We start from the raw sequence: 19,344 nt of genomic DNA, 5'->3' as shown, positions 1-19,344 counted from the left end.
CGTTTGACTCCTCACACCAACTGCAAAGTACGGTGGTGGAGGGATGATGATGGGGGCTTGTTTGCCCCCATCATCATCCCTCCAGGAACTGGGAACCTTGCAGTCACAATTTGAACGATGAACACCAAAATATTCTAGAGTCAAACATCCGACAACAGAAGCCTGGTCCAAACTGGGTTATGAAGTATGGCGGTATTTTCTAGCCAAAATTAAGACTGTAGCGCCCCCAGTGGTCGCTACTTCCTTGTCACTTGGGTTAGCTTTGCACCACTGGATTGCTTTCTTCCTCTTCTGTCCGTTAGCATGGACATAATAGCATTAGTCTTGGATACGCTAGCTTTAGCTTTAGATATGCTAGCATTACCCTTGGATAGGCTAAAATTGGTTATATCTGTAAGTGACATACTTTAAATTTTTCTTGATAAAGTTGAGGGTGACCAGCCTAGGCATGCTAATTGTTAGCCTATCCAATGCTAACACTAGTCCAAGGCTTATACAGGCTAGTTACTGGTGCCAACCTGCCATGATCAGCAGCTAGCTTCAGATTGGCTATAGCCTCCTGCCACAGGGATATATCTGCAGCTGGGTGCGCAATAGTCTTAATTTTGTCCCTAATACCACACCATAGACTCATATAAGGCTGATATCCTCTCTCCAAAACTTCTTTGTTATACAAGAACAGTTACCTAATGTAGCTTGGGCTTCAAACTGGTTATAACTCTCCCCAGTAGGGGGCAGAGTTTCCACTGAGCTCCAGAATTTTAGGTTATATTTTTTTAATCAAACATTTTTACTGCCTCCAGTAAAAATGTGTGAACCTGGTAGAATGGTTCTCTTTTTTGTGGGCTCTCATCATCACCCCGCTGGGTGAGGCTGCAGCTCAGCAGGTGTTGTCAGCGAGGCGGCGCTGCTGTCGGTGAGCCTGTCAGTAAAAGCTCAGACAAGCAGGCAGGGAGCAGCCAGCAGATAAAACAAACACCCCCTCCCTCCCTCTGCACACCTCCTGCTGCACCGCCGGGGAGGAGGCATGAATTATTCACCGACACACACATGAACACACACACTGAAGGCGTGTGAAGGTGTGAGGAATCACTGGAGAATACTTTATAGAAGAACAATGATGCTGCAGAATAAAAAAAAAATAACATAAAGAGAAGTAATAAAAATTTAAAATCCAGACATAGTATGAAAAATAACAACAGTTAAGGGCTAATTTTACATCAGACAAAAACATGAAAATTAAAGAACAAAATTTAGTGTTTTGATTGAATTAAAATGATTTGCAGTCAAATTTCAATCTTCTTTCATCTCCTTTCTGAATTTTAGCATGCAGTTATTAGCAGAATAATATCATGTAACTTTATTATATAAACTTAAAATTAGTTATCAAAAATGTATTAGGGAGCATTAAAACATGTTTCAATATTTTTATTTCTAGTATAATATTAATATGAGATAACCTAAGGAACAGTGGCCATGTTTTTTAATAGGGCACGTTTTTATTCATTTACTTTTTTAGGGGAGGTGATGAAAGACTTTATTTTCTTTAGCTCTTTATTGTTATTAAAGTGAAATTTTACTCTTAAAAGATAAAGGAGTGTCGTTGCACACTCCTGCACAGCAGGCGGCGATGTGCAGCTTCAGTTTTTGCAGCCCGGCAGTAAAACAAGAGAAGAAGAAGAAGGAAGCCTGTTTAGCTTCTCCGCCGTGACAAACTGGTGTCTTTAAACGATTCTTTGACTTTATTATTAGGAACACATATATACTGTTTAGACTTTTAAACGTTATCAAAACAGAAATATTTAATATATATTTAAAATTGGACCGAAAGATTAAAACGGGTAGCAGCTAACTGCTAGCAGCTAACATTAGCCACATCCACTGCTGCGTCGGTTAGAGCTCTGTTGCCCTGGCAACGGATAAGAATAGCATCAAGGAGGCCACGACCCGACTCTCCGAGCCTCATTTAGCTGTTTTTACCATTATTAATTTTTAAACAAAAGTCTCCGGGATGGCTGAAGAGGGAAGACGCGGAGAGGAAGAGGACCGGGGCCCCGGAGCGGCTCACCGGGGGTTTGTGACGATGGAGAACCTTCTGGAGAAGCTAAAGCTGCTCAACTACGAGGAGGAAGTTCTGGTGAAACACAACATGAAGAGCCTGACCAGGTGAGACGGACAGGTGTACCACAGCTGATAAAGAGCAGCTTTCTGTTTATTTCAGGAGTAAATAAGCAGATAAAAGGTGTAGATGAGAGAGAAAATATGGAGAACTAGAGACCATAATGACATTTAAATATTAATAAACATGAAGCAGGTTTGTTTTAGGTTCATTAGAACATTAAAACATGGAGATGTTCTGATCCAGGAAAAGATCCCGGATTTACCACTTTGGAAAACATTCTGATTTGTGATCTCCTCAACATGTCACTGAAATATCGAGGATTCTTGGAATTTTTTTTGTTGCAAATGACTTTATATTGTCAGAAAATATCTTTAGTTTTATATTATAATTTTTAGGCATAAATGAAGACAGTTAACAAGCAGCTCACTAAATTAACATTTTATTTTTTCTACATCTGTTTTCATTTTTTCTTGGCTTGTTGCAATAACCAATAAATCAATGAATCACATGATAAATGAAGATGAACTCAATCATTCCCATTTGCATAATTTATAGTTTTGTTTCTTTTCTCTACCAAAAACTGGATGACAAAAGTCTTCAGTCACTGTTTTGTTGGTTTTTTACTATGTAACATGCTAACAAATAAGATGCATTATTATATTATAAATATGTTAAATTAATTTAGAAATTTCTGAGATTTTTGCATAAATGTACTCCTCTGTGTCTACATAATTTTCATTTTTTTCTGTGATCTACACTAACCGTAAATTTAAAAAGACTAAGGAAATTGTGTGGAGAAGTTCTGGTTCTGGGCTGAATATATTAATGTGAAGCTCCAGGTTCTGTCTCAGTTTCCTTCGGTTCTAATCGTGTTCGGTTCGTCCTGCCAGGCATTATTTCGTCTCCAGTCCGTACCTGGTGTCCAACCCCGGCGAGCAGTTCTACATGTTCACCATCATCGCTGCCTGGCTCATCAACGTGGCGGGGCGGCGGTTCACCGAGCCGCAGGAGTACGACGAGCCCAACGCCACCGTGTCCAACATCCTGGCAGAACTCAGAGCCTTCGTAAGTCCAGCAGATTTAAACGACGGGTTTTGAAAATGATCGGTTCGGGTTTGTTTTTGTTGCCGATTTGAAGAAGTTTTGGACTCTCTGTGTCCATCAGGGCGTGAAGGTGGACTTCCCTCCCTCCAAGCTGAAGTCGGGCTCCGGTGAGTTCGTCTGCTTCGTGTTGGACCGTCTGGCTGAGGAGGCGCTGAAGAACAGAGGCTTCACCTTCAGACGGTACCAACCGGTCCTGAAATCCACCCAACCTTTGACCCGACAGGATGTGGGAGGATTTCATTTCCTGTTTTCTGTTCCAGGCCAAACTACCCTGCAGAAAACACAGAGGAAGAGTCGATGATGGACGACGACGCGGAGCTGACGCTCAGCAAGGTGGAGGAGGAGATGATTGTAGGTTTATTCACCAAGTGGTTCTGATGAATCAGAACCCAATACTGCCGCAGGTTCTGTCAGGAGGGTCCGACGGGTCTGACTGTGTCTCTGACCTCAGGAGGAAGCCGATGATGAGGAGGAGAACGTGATGGACCTGGAGGCGCTGAAGCTGCGTAACGCTCACGCTGTGAGACCAGAGAAGAAGAAGAAAAAGAGTTTCCTGTCAGTCTGAACCCGACTTCCTCTCTCTGATCCGGTTCTGTGTTCTGGCAGGAAGCAGAACCGAGCTCCAAGCCGGACGACATCCTGGAGTCCACGGTGGACGCCGCCGAGTGGAGGCTGGAGGTGGAGCGGGTTCTGCCGCAGCTCAAGGTCACCATCAGGACCGACAACAAGGTCAGAACTCACCTGAACTCACCTGAGTCGCAGCCGACCCGTTCGGTTCTGATGCTGGTTCTGACTCTGGTTCTGACTCTGCTCCACTTCTCCAGGACTGGAGGATCCATCTGGACCAGATGCATCAGCACCGAGACGGAATCAAGTCGTCACTCAAAGACACCAAGGTGGGTTGATCCAAACGGACCCGGATGGTTCTGGACGGTCCAGCTTTTTCTGGACGGTCAAGCTGGTTCTGGACAGACCCAGCTGGTTCTGGACGGTCCAGCTGGTTCTGGACAAACCCACCTGGTTCTGGACGGTCGGTTCTGGTCGGGCTCTCACCCCGCCGTGTTTTGTCCTGTGTGTCTGCAGAGCTACCTGGACAAGCTGCAGGAGGACATCGGGAAAACTCTGGAGAAGGTGAGCAGCAGAGAGAAATACATCAACAACCAGCTGGAGGCGCTGATCCAGGAATACCGCAACGCTCAGGCCCGGCTCAGCGAGGTGAGACCCAATGACCCACAAACCAGAAACCGTCAACGGTACCGGGAGCTGATCGGACTGTTTCCATCAGGCGAAGGAGCGCTACAGGCAGGCGAGTGTTGGAGTGATGACAAGGACCAGAGTCCTGGCTGAGGTCAGTGAACACACCACCATCAGTCAGTGAACACACCACCATCAGTCAGTGAACACACCACCATCAGTCAGTGAACACACCGTCACTAGTCAGTGAACACACCATCAGTCAGTGAACACACCGTCAGTCAGTGAACACACCGTCAGTCAGTGAACACACCGTCACTAGTCAGTGAACACACCATCAGTCAGTGAACACACCGCCATCATTCAGTGAACACACCACCATCAGTCAGTGAACACACCATCAGTCAGTGAACACACCGTCAGTCAGTGAACACACCGTCACTAGTCAGTGAACACACCATCAGTCATTGAACACACCACTGTCATTCAGTGAACACACCACCATCAGTCAGTGAACACACCATCAGTCAGTGAACACACCACCATCAGTCAGTGAACACACCATCAGTCAGTGAACACACCACCATCAGTCAGTGAACACACCATCAGTCAGTGAACACACCATCAGTCAGTGAACACACCACCATCAGTCAGTGAACACACCATCAGTCAGTGAACACACCATCAGTCAGTGAACACACCATCAGTCAGTGAACACACCATCATGTTTTGTCCGTTTCAGATCAGTGAGGAGTTGGAGAAGGTGAAGCAGGAGATGGAGGACAAAGGCAGCAGCATGTCTGATGGAGGTGAGGCTTGATCAGCCGTTTCCCTCCCCAACATGTCCGACCCATTTCCTTCCTGTGTCTCTGTGTCTCCGTCTGGACTGCAGCTCCGGTGGTGAAGATCAAGCAGAGCCTCACCAAGCTGAAGCAGGAAGTGGTGCAGATGGATGTGAGGATCGGCGTGGTGGAGCACACGCTGCTGCAGGCCAAGCTCAAGGAGAAGTCCAACATGACGCGGGACATGCACGCCACCAACATCCCTGATTCTGCTGCCGGAACCTTCACCTAGCACCGCTGAGGTTCTGCTCCTCACAGTGGCACCTGGAGTCCCAACAGCTCATCTGTCAAATACGTGCTTTATTGCATAAATACAAATATTTATTGAATTGTTTTATATATTTGATACTTTTCTTGTTTAAATAAACGGAAACATCTTTTTCTGAATGGTTAAGCTAGTTATTACACAATATGTCCACTAGATGTCACCGTTGCTGCTTCCAAATCAACATTTCAACCTGATAAAAGCTGAAAACAGAGAAATAAGAAAATTTCCTCAATATTTCAGCTGGTATTGTATCGGAAAGTCAACCAAAACTCCTCAAGACCCCTGAGTCACTGCCAAAACAGGATGCTGACACCTTCAAAATAAAACACCTGCTTCACCAAAACAAGATGATTTCCTGAAATACTCGGGAGATTTTAAAGAAGTAATAGACATTTTTATGAGAAATACATTATGTAAAATAAAGCCTACAAAAAATACGTTTTAAATAAGCCCAAACATTTGAAAATTTGTAAGTAATGAGAGTTTGAGGTTTGAGTAGTTTATAAGTAGAAATATCTTTTTTTGTCTCAGTGGGAAATCTAATTTAAATATAAATATAAGCATGCAGATTCAAACTGCATTAAGAAAAACAGAAAAATACGAGTAGGAGGCTGGACTATAGGAGCGAATTTGTAACATAAGCAAATTAGTAATTCATTCAAACTTTTTTAAGGACATAAAAACCTTATTCATAGAAAATTATCTGTGCTAAAATCAACTATTAAGAGCAAAATTAAATCTGAATGGCAACAATTGTGGGAGGAAGGAACTAAATATCATCATTTATTTCATATACAAAAGAAAGTAGGGAATATGGAAATAATAGGAGAAAATCGAAAAGAAAAGTAGTGATGACAAGATTGCGGCTCGGACACCGGATTAAATAAAACTTTACATTTGATAGGTAAACATCCAACAGGTGGATGTGAGCGTGGTATAGATATGGAAACAGTAGAACATGTAATATTTCATTGTGAAAAAATATACAGTAAGTAGAGAGAAGCTAAAACAAGAAATTAGGAAATATGATCTAGAGACATTAAAACTTAATAAGATATTAATTAAACATAAAATAAATAAAGCAGTTATAATTTTTTGAAGGAAACAGGATTATATAAGATTAAAGGGAGATACTCTGGTCCACACTAGTAGATGGCGATAATAGATCCTGACGTTAGATGTCACCCGCCAGTAAAAATCACAAAGAAGAAGAAGAATTCTCTGTGCTTTTACTCTGAAGGTTCTGACCGGAAGCTGGATTTGTTTTTCTATGATCATCTGCTGTTTCCGGTGAGGCGAGGCAGAGACAGTCAGGCAGACAGACTTCTGCTCGGTTTGATAAAAACCGAAACCTGGTTAAACATCATAAAAACCAAAGGAAACAACAAAGGGAGGAAGTTTTTACGGGAGGAAGAGGATTTATTAGAACTTCCGGTGAGGAACCGAGAGGAAAAACAAACCGGTGAGTTCAGCAGTCCCGTTATTTTCTCTTTTGTCTCGATTTGAGCAGCAAATTCAACAGAAATACTGAAAAAATCATGAAAACAATTAAAATACATTTAAATAAGTACTCTTTATTTTATTGAACAGAAACCGCCTTCAATAACTTTAACTACTTTAAAGAGTTATATATTTTCACAATTATTGCGTAAATAACAGCCTGTTCTTCCCCTTTATCTACAAAAACCCCCAAATATTTTTTTCCATTATATTTCCGGAAGGAACATTATTTTAAACTATATTTGCAAAAATAAATACCAAAAAGGCTATCATGGAAATACTGACAGATGCAGCTAAAAATAGATTCAAACCATGATAATTACGGTGGGAACAAAAATATAGGAGTATAAAATATTTTAGATGATGCACTTAAACATTAAAACTATGAAAAGCAGAAAAAGCATCTTATTTTCATCACATTGTTTTTTTTTTTTTTTTTTAAATCAACAAAGTGGAAATAAATAATTAAAGATTCGTTAATCTAACAGTAAACACATTAAATGATCAGCCTCCAGAGTTCAAATGGACCCCGGTTCTGGTGGGAACTGGAATGGTTCGGTCCAGCTCTGGGTTTCCTGCTACGCGTTTATCTCCAGCATCAGCAGCTCCCAGCCTGATGCTGCTGCAAGGCATGCTGGGAAGCTGCGACGGGAACCGTCCAATGTGAAGCACATAGAGGGGAAACGAGCTGAACACTAGAAACAGAAATCTGCAGAAAACCAGAGTCTGCAGAGTTTACACTGAATATGGATCAAACCTTCATGTTTGACTCCTGAATGATGAAGAACCAGAGTTTAACCCGGATGCACGTTTGAACTCCTGACTGTTCTGCAGCTTTGACTCGGTTCTGTTTGCGTTACCAGTCCAAACACAGAGCAGAGGACAGAGCCGCTCTGAAAACAGGAAACGGGAGTCAGTTGGTGAGGAAGTTTAGAGTTTCACAAGGAAGATGAGAAATAATCATCCAGGGTTTTTAATAATCTGACGTTATTAAGGCCAAGAAAGAAAAAGCTCAAAGTTTGAAAACAATCTCAGATATTTTCTAGAAAAGAAGCCAAGAAATATCTTGGCTTCAGAAGCTTAAAATTATATATATATATAAATTATATATATATATATATATATATATATATATATATATATATATATATATATATATCCCAACATGGCCGTCCAGGCAGCCGGATACGTTCAGAGGTTTTCCCATCAGTATGTTTAGTTTTTGATCCTCACTGAGGTCCGGATCGCTCTGCAGATATTCACTTTAATTAAAACTAAATGAGGTTTTTAAAAACATGTTGTTTCAGCAGAACCTCTCTGTTCATTTTATCTCGTCACTCAGTTGTTCCTTTATCTTTTTTCGGTCCGTTACTGTCCTGGTTCTCCGGCTCGGTTTGGGCCGTTAGGCCTGAAGAATTGTTCTGTTTTTGCTGCCATGTTTCCACAATATGTCTTGTAGGAGCAGATTATGCCTTTCTGTATTCTAAATGGTTTGGGTCACATGATCTGTCAGCTGTCTATTTAGGTAGCATGCGGTGTTAATGAAGACAGGTGTGTTCCACCCGAAAGGGGGAAACAATTTTTGACCGCAACGCAACACAACGCAATATTAACGTGACGCAATGCTATTGAATTAATGCTGTGTGGATCGCTGGAACTATGTTAGAGGTGTTGTTGACAACATGTTAGAGGAATGACTTGTTGTACAAAGGAAATAAGATGATGATTGCCGAGTCATGGAAATAAATGGATGAACTGGACTAACATCAAGGACGGCTCTCATTTCAATCAGCGGATAAGTGATCGGCGTGTCAACTTTACCCCGGTGTACCACCTCAGGGGCTTAAAGCTTTGGCTTAGCCTCTACATAAAAGTCAAAAATTGTTTATGACAAGAACTGATCGTGGGAAAGGAACTTTGGATGGCGTTTGTCTACGACGAGGGACGCAGACGGAGCCTGTTTGTTGGGAACGGAGCGTCAGCTGATTGGCATCAGCTCATCTGCAGCCTGGGGTGACGTCGGACAGGATCGGCGTTCAGGAGGACACCTGGATTTCCTTGTTGCTGGATTTGAAATGCATGCATCGAATAGGTATGTGTAGCGCTACACTTAGTAAGATGGCCATCTGAATCTAAATCTAAACGTGTGCACACATAATGGCATAAATCCAATGCATTGGTTGCTGAAGTGGAGGAACAATTAACTTTGTATCAATTAACTGGTTGCAATCTATTGACTGACGGACTTTTATTATGGAAGATTGCATAGCGGACGTGGATTTACCAGCGGGTGCTAGTGCGCCATCTACTGCTGACAACCAGGACTTTCTGACCAGCAGTTGTGACACACAAACGGGCAAACGAGTGGTTAAACTTTCTGCTAAAGCAATTGCTGATCGGTTAGATCGATTGCAAGCTGGTAGAAAGGCTAAGCTAAATAAAGCTAGCAGTTTAAAGAAAAAGATACAAGAGTTGATGCAAAATGGTTTGGTTTCAGAAGTTCAAACGTCTCTTGATGGGTACATTGACTTGTGTGTTGAAATAAGATGCATGCATGATTCATTAATGCATTTATTGCCGGTTGAGGAGAAAGAAAAACATGAAATATGGTTTAAAGCAAAAATGTTGTTCACTGATGAATTTGCTGAAAATGTGAAAAGATGGGTTAAATCAAAAGAAAACGATGAACCTAAAAATGAAAGTGCTGGTCATTTAATTAGTGGTGCTGATATTAATCATGGGTTGGATAACGATGATATTAGGCCTAATGATAGTGTTTCCAATGTGGAACCTTCTGAAACCAGTTTGAGGTAAAATTAGCTTTAACAGAACAACTTCCTGTCCATGTTAAATTAAATCCAGAGTTTAAATGATTTCTGTTGCTTTGGTTCAGGTCAGATCGGATCAGAACCACTAGAAACCCAGACTAGATGAAGACGCTGAGGATAAAATCTAGGCTTTGTTGTTTTACTGAGTTTCGGACCGGGTTCTGAAGAACCAAATCCTCTTACAGGGAAACATTGTCAGGCACTGGCACAAGATATTTATGTTATAAAAATCAGGACTTTTAATTATTTTTTATTTCATGATATTCAGAACCACAGAGACTTTTACGTTAAAGAAAACTTTAAATTGGACTGAATGCAGCAAGTCTTGTTCTAAACTAAATATGTTTTTAAAAGAAAATTTTAATGTAAAAATTAATTTCAAAATGTAATGTTTTATTTTAATAAAGTAAATGTGAGAAATAGTTTTAAAGCTTTGGATCTGCAGTGATTTACACATTCCATGTTTTGTTTAAAGTATTGCATTATTAAACATAATTGATATTATTAAACATAATAATAGTTTATCATGTTTTAAAAAATCACAGTTTTACTGTTTTAAAAAACTTTGCTTACTTTTCATTGATGATTTTGACCCACATAAAAACGTTTGGACTTCACGGCTTCACAGCTTCTTAAAACATTTTAAAACAACATTTTAGAAGAAGTCATTTGTGAGAATATTAAAAATTTAATTTTTCCAGTTCGGTTCTGAACTGAAGGTGAATTTCACAGTTTTCTGAGGAATCTGAGCTTCATTTAAACATCGATACTCAGATTGGTCCAACCTGGACTGAACTTTCTACTAAATCAGTTTTTCTCTGTAAATTGAATCCTAATTGTAAACTACAGATTTTGAGGAAAGTCTGACCTAAACTGAATTACTCAGCTTTTACTGTTTAAACTCTTAACCTAGTTGTAAAAAGATAAATGAGTATTAGAAAAACATAATAACTAAAATATTACCTTATTTCATTCTCCTGAAACAAGTGTGTTACTATAAATATAATATAAAGATGAAATGGTGCAGACCCGGTATCATTTTTAGTTTTCTAAAAATAAATCCAGGTGTTTGTTATCGCTGGATGTAACTAAAGAGCCACAGAAAATTCCTGCTGCTGGTGAAAGATTGTAAATATTAAATATCAGCTTTAGGAATCTTATATTTGAACACTTTCAACATCTGGGCATTTATTTAATCTTTTGTTTATGTTCAACAAATGTTCCTATTGATGTCATTTTGTTAGCTTCTATGAAAATTTCCCTCCTTGACCAATGTGCATCATCACCTCTTCAATTCACACAACAGTAAATAAATATGTATTTTTTTTTTTTTTTTTTTGTAACCCCTCCAGGGGGTCTTTTTGTGGGCTCTAGTGTCCCTTTTTCATGAAGTAGGCTGACAGGAAAGGGGGAGGGAGAGGGGGGAAGACATGCGGTAAATGTCGCCGGGTCCGGGAGTCGAACCCGCGACAGCCGCGTCGAGGACTTGAGGCCTCCAAATGTGGGTCGCGCTAACCCCTACGCCACCACGGCACGCCCAATAAATATGTATTTTAATTAATTAATAAATTAACACCTTAGTCAAAATCTATTTTTGTATCACAACCTATTTGTCAACATAAAAGTTTTCACTTCCATATGCTAATTACCTTTTTCTGTATGAATAAGCATAAAAAACATCTTGGAAAACTTATTTTTCCTTGCAAGGGTTAACATGACGGAGCTGATCTGTTTGCATCTTTCAAAGTTCAGAAACTTCAGACAGTTTGTGTTTATTTGACCCTCTGCTGGAGGTTCATCAGACTGTCTGTAGCTTTGTTGGAGTCAGAGAAACGAGTTTGTGAGTTTTGTTGGAGTCAGAGAAACGAGTTTGTGAGTTTTGTTGGAGTCAGAAACGAGTTTGTGAGTTTTGTGCTCGGCTGATAAACGGTTAACAGGAAACATGAGCTCAGAGTCACGGCCTCCTTCTGTTCCTCTGCTTGTTTGTCTGCAGCTTCGCCTCTTCAGGATGTGAGAGAACTGCAGCAGATAAACTTCTTCCTTCTCAGCCTCAAGGTAAAAATAAACTTTTTAAAACTAAGCAGCTGTTTAAAAAGCTCCTGTGACGAGTTTGGAGCAGATTCTGTTCATTCCTGCAGCTCTTAGTCTGATCAGATCTGCACAGATTAGCTCGTCTGTCTGAGAGGGGAGAGACTTAACGGGAGGAAACTCCCTCCAGATCTGGGCTTTATTTATTAAGAATGAACTGTAATCATTTCTGCAGAAAATCCATTAATCTGAGCCTGAATGTTCACCTGTTCAAACTGAATCTGAGAGGAAGCAGAAGATTTTCTGGTTGTGTTTGATCGGTTCTGCTCTCTCTCACCGCTGGGCGTCGGGTTTCTGCTGTTTCACAGAACAACAGACGAGACGCAGCGGACAAACATGGCTCTGTTCTTCTCTGGAGCCGTCACAAGTACGTCCCACACACACACACACACACACACACACACACACACACACACACACACACACACCCTCTCACACACACACACACACACATCCCCCCCAACCATTCACACTGTTGAAAACAGACGGTTGGCTCAGGCGTGTTTTTGGGTTAAATTCAATCCCAGCATCCATTACCTGAGATGCTGCCCGATTTATAAAACACCATTTCATGATGCTGCCACCACCGTGCTTTACAGTGAGAGTTTTAATTGTAATTAACATTTTAATTCTGCTAAAATCCACCATTTATTGCAGACAGATGAAAATAAAATGAGTGAAATCTGTTGTGAATCCCATAATCCTTCCTCCTCCGTGCTTTACATTGTGGTAAACTGGTAGAAAATGATCCTTTAGCAGAATTTGGTTTCAACCAGAGCAGATGGTTCAGCTTTAGTGCTAAATTAACTGTCAGTAGATGATTTAAGGTTGTTCTGCTCAGAGTTGAAACTTGGACTCTGTATCTGAACTGAGGAAAGTTCAGCTGATTAAAACTCGTCTTTATTTAGAAACCTGCTGGTTCCTGAACGTAACCGAACCTCTTCTGTTGTTCAGGTTCCCCGATAAAACGGCGGCTGCGTGGGAATCACTCCTGCCACAGGTAAGACAGTTTCCTGTAAACACACCTGACTTCATAACGAGTTCAGCTGGACGATAATCTGTCCCAGCAGTTATCAAGATTAAGGATAATTTTCTAGTTCTATAGAACTCATTCATAAACATTTAGTACTGGAACTGGAAACATCCTAAATAAACAAAACAAATAAAATTAGTTATAAAGTCTCTGTACTAGTTGAGTCCAAATCAACAGACTGAAAACTTTTACATCCAGTTTTTGGCTGAAAGAGAGAAAAGAGAGAAACAATAAATCTGTGCTTGTTGAGACAGATCTACCTATGAATATTTAAACACCGGCAGTAAAACAACTTTCTGAGCCCAGCAGGAAAACAGACGTCAAAATGTTTCTGCTTGTTAGAAGTTTAATCAGATTTAATCAGGTTTGTCTGAAACATGAAGGAGTAAAAATGAAATCAGGTTTTCTTCTGTTCAGACTTAATATTTAATAAATCAAATTAAACTCCAGACATTTCGTCCCCCTGCAGCCCGGACGTCTCCCTCCTGTCCCCCGACTCGTCGTACGTCTGCTACCCGTCTGCGCACGCCGGCGCCCCCTGCTGCTGCCGCCGCTCGCCGCGCCTCCTCACCAACGGTTACTATGACGTCACAGAGGACAGCTTCTGCCTGGACGAGGACGGAAACGTGTCTCTGACCGACTGCAGGACCAGCGTGTCCTACAAGGAGAACCTGGTCAGGTGAGGTGTGACATCATCACACAGGTGAGAACAGGTGGGCTGGTTCCTGGCCTGCAGGGTAAACAGCAGCAGCCAATCAGAGCAGGTTTCACTCAGCTGTAAATTCTTCCTCAGTGACCTCAGCGGTGATGTCACTGACGGCTGTTGCTAGGAGACTGTCAGTGTTATGGGATGTTTGTGGTTCAGTTTCAGAGCTGCTGGCCTGAAAACTGATGAATAAAAGCTGCAGCAGAGTGCTGCCCCCTGCTGGCGGGTTTCAGACTTCTGAAGTTTTTATGAAACTTGTTTTGTTTCATGTTTCCTTCAGTTTCAAATGTTCTTTTTGTTTTGTTACTTTTATATTTTCTCTGTTACTTTAACGACATTTTGATGTCACTCTGAACCGTATTTGGGTCTTTATTGAAGATACACATTTGTAACATTATTCAGTAAATTCTTGCTAACTGCTAAACTGAAACCCATTTAGTTTTTAATCTGTAAAAATTTAAAGTTGATTTGTGTTTTTATTCATTTCATCCTGTTTGAACTTTTCTCTTCCTCTCTGTGATTTTTGCTGCTAACTTGGGCACATTTTCAGTCTCTAGTTATTTTTGGTGATTTTTAATATTTTTTCCAGTTTATTTTCTGGTTTTGATGCCCAGCAGTCGTTTTGACCTCTGGGGTCTCTAGATAATTTGTGTTTGTTGAGGATTCCTGTTAAAACTGAAGGAGCATCAAGACATTTTTTTTATTTGCTCCCTGGCTGCTTTGTCTGCTTTTTTACTCGTTTTCTCATTTTTACTGCTTTCTAAAGTTTTTTTAGCCTCATAGTTTTTGTTGTGATGCTTCGTTTTGTGATTTTATGTCCAAACGTTGACAGTTTTTCATCTTATTATGGATGTTTGGTGCCACCTTGTGGCCACTTTATCATCCTCTTCATCATTTTGAATGTTTTTTGAGTCTTGCTGCAGCTTATTTTCATCCTTTTAGAGGATTTCTCTCTCATCTTTTTCATCTTTTTGGAAAACTCTGGGATTTAGGAATTTTCCAGGTCTGGAAAACTGTTAGCATTAATGTAACAGTTTTGTCCTTCATTCCTGTCTGATGGTTATAGATGTGTAGAAACTCTTCTGTTGGATCATTTTCCTGACAGCTGTTGACCTCGAGGCGTTGCCTAGCGACAGAGCGGTGACCTCGGCGTCTCTTTGCGTCCTCAGAGTTTTCCGGCGCAGGCGGAAACCTCGCAGCGCTCTGGTTTCCCTGCTGAGCGGCGTTTCAGAGAGCTGCCAGTCATGGCTGGACCAGAAGGTGTTCAGAGGCATGCTGGGAACCGGATTCAGACAGGACCCGGACCTGGACCTGGACCTGGACCTGGACCCGGACCTGGACTGGACCCGGGTCGGCCAGCAGGTGGCGTCTCCGTGTCGATTGGACGAGTCTCTGTGGGCGGGGCTAAACGCCGATCTGGACGACGGACGAAGCTTCACCTACGGTGAGTCTGCAGAGCGGCCCGGTCCAACGCTGCCATCATGAGCCGCTGAGGTCACATGACTCTACTTCCTGGTTCAGATCCCACCGAAACCCCGCCTCCTCCAGACAAAGAAGCCCCGCCTCCTCCTGATGAATTAGCCCCGCCTCCTGGGAAGATGCTGATCCAGGAGGAAATCTGCTCTGAGATCAGTCAGTCCACGCAGCGCTTCACCCAATCACTGAGCGGCCTCTCTGAAGTCCCGCCCCCTCCGGCCTTCTACAGCTGCTGCCAGGCGGCACCTGAACCTCCAGGTGAGCCGGGAACACCTGGGCTGCACGTGTGACCCAAACCGTCCGGTTCTGACTCTCTGAGACGTTCAGGTTCCTGAAACTTCGTTTCTATTTCAGGGCTGACGATGAAGGCTCTCCTCATCCTCATCTTCAGCATCTTCATCATCAGCGTCCTCTACTCAGGGTGAGACTTCAAACCAATTAAACCAGTTTAACTAGTTAAACTAATTAAACCAATTTAACTAGTTAAATTACTTAAACCAGTTAAACCAGTTAATCCAGTTTGTTTTATTATTCATGATGATCTGAAGATCAAACCAGATGATGAAGACGTTTCTTCCTTCCTGCAGCTCCTGCTGGTGGAGCGCCATGGTAACGGCGGCCATGTTGGCGACGATCTCAGCCGTGATGTGTGAGTATGACTGGGCTGCTGCGGTTCTGAGGTTCTGGTCCGGGTCCGGGTCCGGGTCCGCTCCACAGAACTGATTCAATGTTCTTCACATCGTTTTCCAAACTCCCGTTAAAAATAGATTCAGAAACATAAAATAAATAAATGATATCATATAAAATAAGATTTTTACGTTTAATTTAAAAAAACTAAATCAAAGTAAAAATAACAATAAACATTAAAAACAAGTAAAAATAAATACATCAAAATAATAAATAAAAAAATAAATTGACAATATTATGAGAGGTTTAATATTATAGAAAACAGAAAATGTAAAATTAAATGACAAATGTTTTTAAAAGTTGAACAATGTGGATTAAAATGTAAAAATGAAATAAACTTTCAAATAATAAAAAACAAATAGCAAATAAATACAAACATGAAAAGATGAAGTAAAATAAAATTAAATAAAAATTAAAATATTTAAATGTAATAAGAAAAACTTTTAAACTAAAACGAACAAAAAAAACCATTATAGGAATAATTAGATTTGTTTTATGATGAGTTTATTTAGTTTTCAGAGTAATAATTAAATTTTTGGAAATCAAAACAATAATAAAACTTAAATTTTTAGATTTTCTTTCTTGGATGCAGAATAAAAAATAAACAAATGAATTTACAGTAAGATAAGAGGCTTTAATACTTCCTATTGTTAAATGAAATGTTTTGTTTTCATCTTTCAGTCGTGACAAAGTCGGGTCCGATGGGCGAGTGGCGGAGAGCGAAGACGGAGGTGAGTCCGGAAACCATCTGAACGGATCGTCGATGAGCTGCAGAGAAAACGACTAACATTCATCTTCTGTCCCTCAGGACATCACATCCAGGAACGAGTAGGAACCAGAACAGAACCAGGACCTGAACAGAACCAGAACCAGAACCAGACAGGATTCTGTAGAAACCTTCCTGCTGGTTTTTCCATCAGTGTTTGAATCCAGCTGGACAAAAAGGTGAAACTGGTTCTGAGCTCTGGAGGCTTTTAAAGCTAACCGGGTTTGAATTCACAGAAAGAGAAACAATCATGGCTGACGAGAGAGAAAAGTCATCAGGAATCAATAATCAATAATCAATAATCTGACTTTTACCAGCAGATAAAGAATAAAAACTGCTGTTGGTTTTAAAATGGCTGAAGGAGCTCAGAGTCACAGAGAGAACCGTTCGGTTAGCTTAGCATCGCAGAGAGCTGCAAAGCTTCACATCATGTTTAAAATATACAGAAAAAAATCATCAACTGGGAATTTCTGTGAAAGAAACCAAACAAAGTTTTAATCAAGTTCAGGTTTTTATTTTACACAAAAATCACCTGGAATCCTGGGCGTGTCGTGGTGGCGTAGCGGATAGCGCGACCCGTATTTGGAGGCCTTCAGTCCTCGACGCGGCCGTCGCTGGTCCAACTCCTGGACCCGACGGTATTTGCCGCATGTCTTCCCCGTTTCCTGTCAGCCTGCTGTTGTATAAGGGCGACTAGAGCCACAAAGACCCCCTGGAGGGGTAAAAAAAAAATCACCTGGAATCCTGCAGAAGATTTAATATTTGGTTTACAGCCGAGGAGTGATGATTTATTAACATTTATTTAAAAATAAAAAAATAAATAAACCACAACTTCAGGGGAGACGCATGAGAGTAATAATAATAAAACATTGTTATTATAAATTTAAATCCAGTAAACCTAAAATCCCGAAAAACATAAATTAAAAATATAAATATTAAAACAAAACCTGCTTCAAAATTCTCAGAACTTAAATTTCAGATGAATCTATTTTGTTCAGAAATTACGTTTAAATCTGAGGTCAGGTCCTCACTGCTGGGCAAGGCTTTTATTTTGAAAGGATTCCCCTCTCTGTATGGAGCCCCTGTAGTGCTTTTAATTTAACATCTCTGAGCTAAAAAAAGATACACAAATGAATAAATAAAGTTGACCACATAATAAGCTATAAGTGAAAGCAAGATGTTTTAAAAATAAAAATGAAAACTAACATAAATCAATTAAAATACAGTCAAATGATAAAGCATAAAAATCTGATAAATGAAGATTTGCTCCATAAATTCAGCTGTAAATATGATATAATTTAGTGCAAAATTCAATTACTACTCTAAAACTACTCTAGTTAAATTATGACATATTTAATTATTGTTTGTGAAGTTCCCCCTTTTGCACAAGCTTTTATTTTGAAAAGCATCTTTTCATATGGAGCTCCAGAAGTCTTTTTTTTTTGCATTAATATATTTTATCCTGTTCAGACAGATTAATAGGAATAAAACCTTGATGTTGATGAAATGTTTAGATATTTAAAAATTTAATAAAAGTTTAATTCTTATTATTAACGACGTAATAAATCCTTCATGGCTGCAGAAAAACTAAACCAAGCTGCTCCAAAGTTCAGCTGTACAAAAGTGAGAAAAGGGATTTCAGAAGATAATTTTAGGAAAAAATAAATTTATTTACTTCTCATGTGTTTTTATTTCCAAGTTTTTACTTTGTCGCAATCTTTTATTTTGAAAGGGACTTGCCTCTGTATGGAGCTCCTGAAGTGCTTTTATTTTTTAATCCACTCAAACTAAAAATAATCTCTCACTTCAGAGGCTCCATGTTGATATTATTATTGAAAATAAAACTTTGTGTGGAAACGCAGAGACCAAGAAATGTAAACTGTACTGTAAAACTTTCTGAGCATTTGTCAGAAATCCAGAGCTGAGCTTCGGTTTCAGGTTAAAGCAGAGCCGACGTTCTTCCTGCAGGGAACCGTCAGGAAGGTCGTGATGCGTTCAGGGCTCGCAAAATGAAAAATCTTCCCACAGAAATCCTTCTAATCATGCTGTGGTCCGAAGAGCCGACAGAAACGTTTTTATCAAAGTGCCAAATTTTTTATCCAGAAACAAAACGATGATATTTTTGATACAGCGCTCTGCTTTACTTTGTTCTGGAAGCTTCCTGTTTATTACTGGTAAACATGTTGTCCTTCAGCTCTTCTTGCTCTGTGTTTTTATTAGAGACCAAAACTCTGCTGCCCTCTGCTGGTCGCAACCAGACAGTGCAGCTTAAGAACGTGTGGTTTTTAAAAATCATATTTAAGTGAAATTTGTGGAAGTTTTTTTTTTTTTACTTTCTAAGCTTTAGATCTGTGTGAAGCTCTTAGCCTCACACTCCTCATGTTCTGCTGTTTGTATTTTGATTGAATGCACTTGGAAATGTGACGCTGTGATGGCACTTGTTTTTCAGAAGCAGTCTGGCAGCTCAGCAGGAGTTAAATATTAACTGTGAAACAAAAGAAAAATGTGGAGTTTAAATTAAATTCATGTGAATCTGAAAAGATTTCCTATAAAAAGAGATTTCAGAGGTGTTCTTGGATATTTGACCACTTGGTGGCGCTGTGACGTTAGATTTAATTTCCTGTCTCCTGCCTGTTGTCAGACTGTTTATTATCAAGCTATTAAACCACATTAAAGACAATCTGTGGTTCTGTGTTTGTTTAAAAATTAATTCCAGTTTTTGTGTCCAAC

General features: G+C 40.3%; 2 protein-coding genes across 3 annotated transcripts; both read left to right on the top strand.

The window, feature by feature from the left end:
• The first annotated feature begins 1,656 nt into the window (after positions 1-1,656).
• On the top strand, positions 1,657-5,646 carry ift57 (intraflagellar transport 57 homolog (Chlamydomonas)). The gene is made up of 11 exons (XM_032564549.1): positions 1,657-2,166; positions 3,013-3,187; positions 3,288-3,406; positions 3,487-3,577; positions 3,678-3,746; positions 3,833-3,955; positions 4,051-4,122; positions 4,310-4,441; positions 4,512-4,574; positions 5,163-5,229; positions 5,313-5,646. The coding sequence occupies exons 1-11, from the start codon at positions 2,012-2,014 to the stop codon at positions 5,492-5,494; spliced, it is 1,248 nt and encodes a 415-aa protein (XP_032420440.1). The 5' UTR covers positions 1,657-2,011; the 3' UTR covers positions 5,495-5,646.
• Positions 5,647-6,801: 1,155 nt separating this feature from the next.
• On the top strand, positions 6,802-19,294 carry tmem71 (transmembrane protein 71). 2 transcript variants are annotated; one of them, XM_032564578.1, is made up of 11 exons: positions 6,802-6,992; positions 11,852-11,913; positions 12,255-12,313; positions 12,901-12,946; positions 13,449-13,658; positions 14,855-15,129; positions 15,207-15,419; positions 15,516-15,582; positions 15,710-15,810; positions 16,530-16,579; positions 16,657-19,294. In XM_032564578.1, exons 3-11 carry the CDS (start codon positions 12,283-12,285, stop codon positions 16,678-16,680), a joined length of 1,017 nt encoding a protein of 338 aa, XP_032420469.1. In that variant the 5' UTR covers positions 6,802-6,992; positions 11,852-11,913; positions 12,255-12,282; the 3' UTR covers positions 16,681-19,294. The 2 variants fall into 2 exon arrangements, with proteins under 2 accessions (XP_032420469.1, XP_032420470.1); XM_032564579.1 differs by having other exon boundaries at positions 6,803-6,992; positions 15,749-15,810.
• The last annotated feature ends 50 nt before the right edge of the window (positions 19,295-19,344 follow it).

Source organism: Xiphophorus hellerii, chromosome 6, assembly GCF_003331165.1.
Source record: "Xiphophorus hellerii strain 12219 chromosome 6, Xiphophorus_hellerii-4.1, whole genome shotgun sequence".
NCBI lineage: Eukaryota > Metazoa > Chordata > Actinopteri > Cyprinodontiformes > Poeciliidae > Xiphophorus > Xiphophorus hellerii.
This window is presented reverse-complemented; position numbering and strand designations above follow the sequence as displayed.

Coding starts and splice junctions, on each gene's coding strand:
- ift57 (XM_032564549.1), top strand. CDS start 2,012: ATGGCTGAAGAGGGAAGACGCGGAGAGGAAGAGGACCGGGGCCCCGGA. Junction 3,188..3,287: donor TGGCAGAACTCAGAGCCTTC/GTAAGTCCAGCA, acceptor TGTGTCCATCAG/GGCGTGAAGGTGGACTTCCC. Junction 3,747..3,832: donor AGCTGCGTAACGCTCACGCT/GTGAGACCAGAG, acceptor GTGTTCTGGCAG/GAAGCAGAACCGAGCTCCAA.
- tmem71 (XM_032564578.1), top strand. CDS start 12,283: ATGGCTCTGTTCTTCTCTGGAGCCGTCACAA. Junction 15,130..15,206: donor CGGACGAAGCTTCACCTACG/GTGAGTCTGCAG, acceptor TTCCTGGTTCAG/ATCCCACCGAAACCCCGCCT. Junction 15,811..16,529: donor GACGATCTCAGCCGTGATGT/GTGAGTATGACT, acceptor TTCATCTTTCAG/TCGTGACAAAGTCGGGTCCG.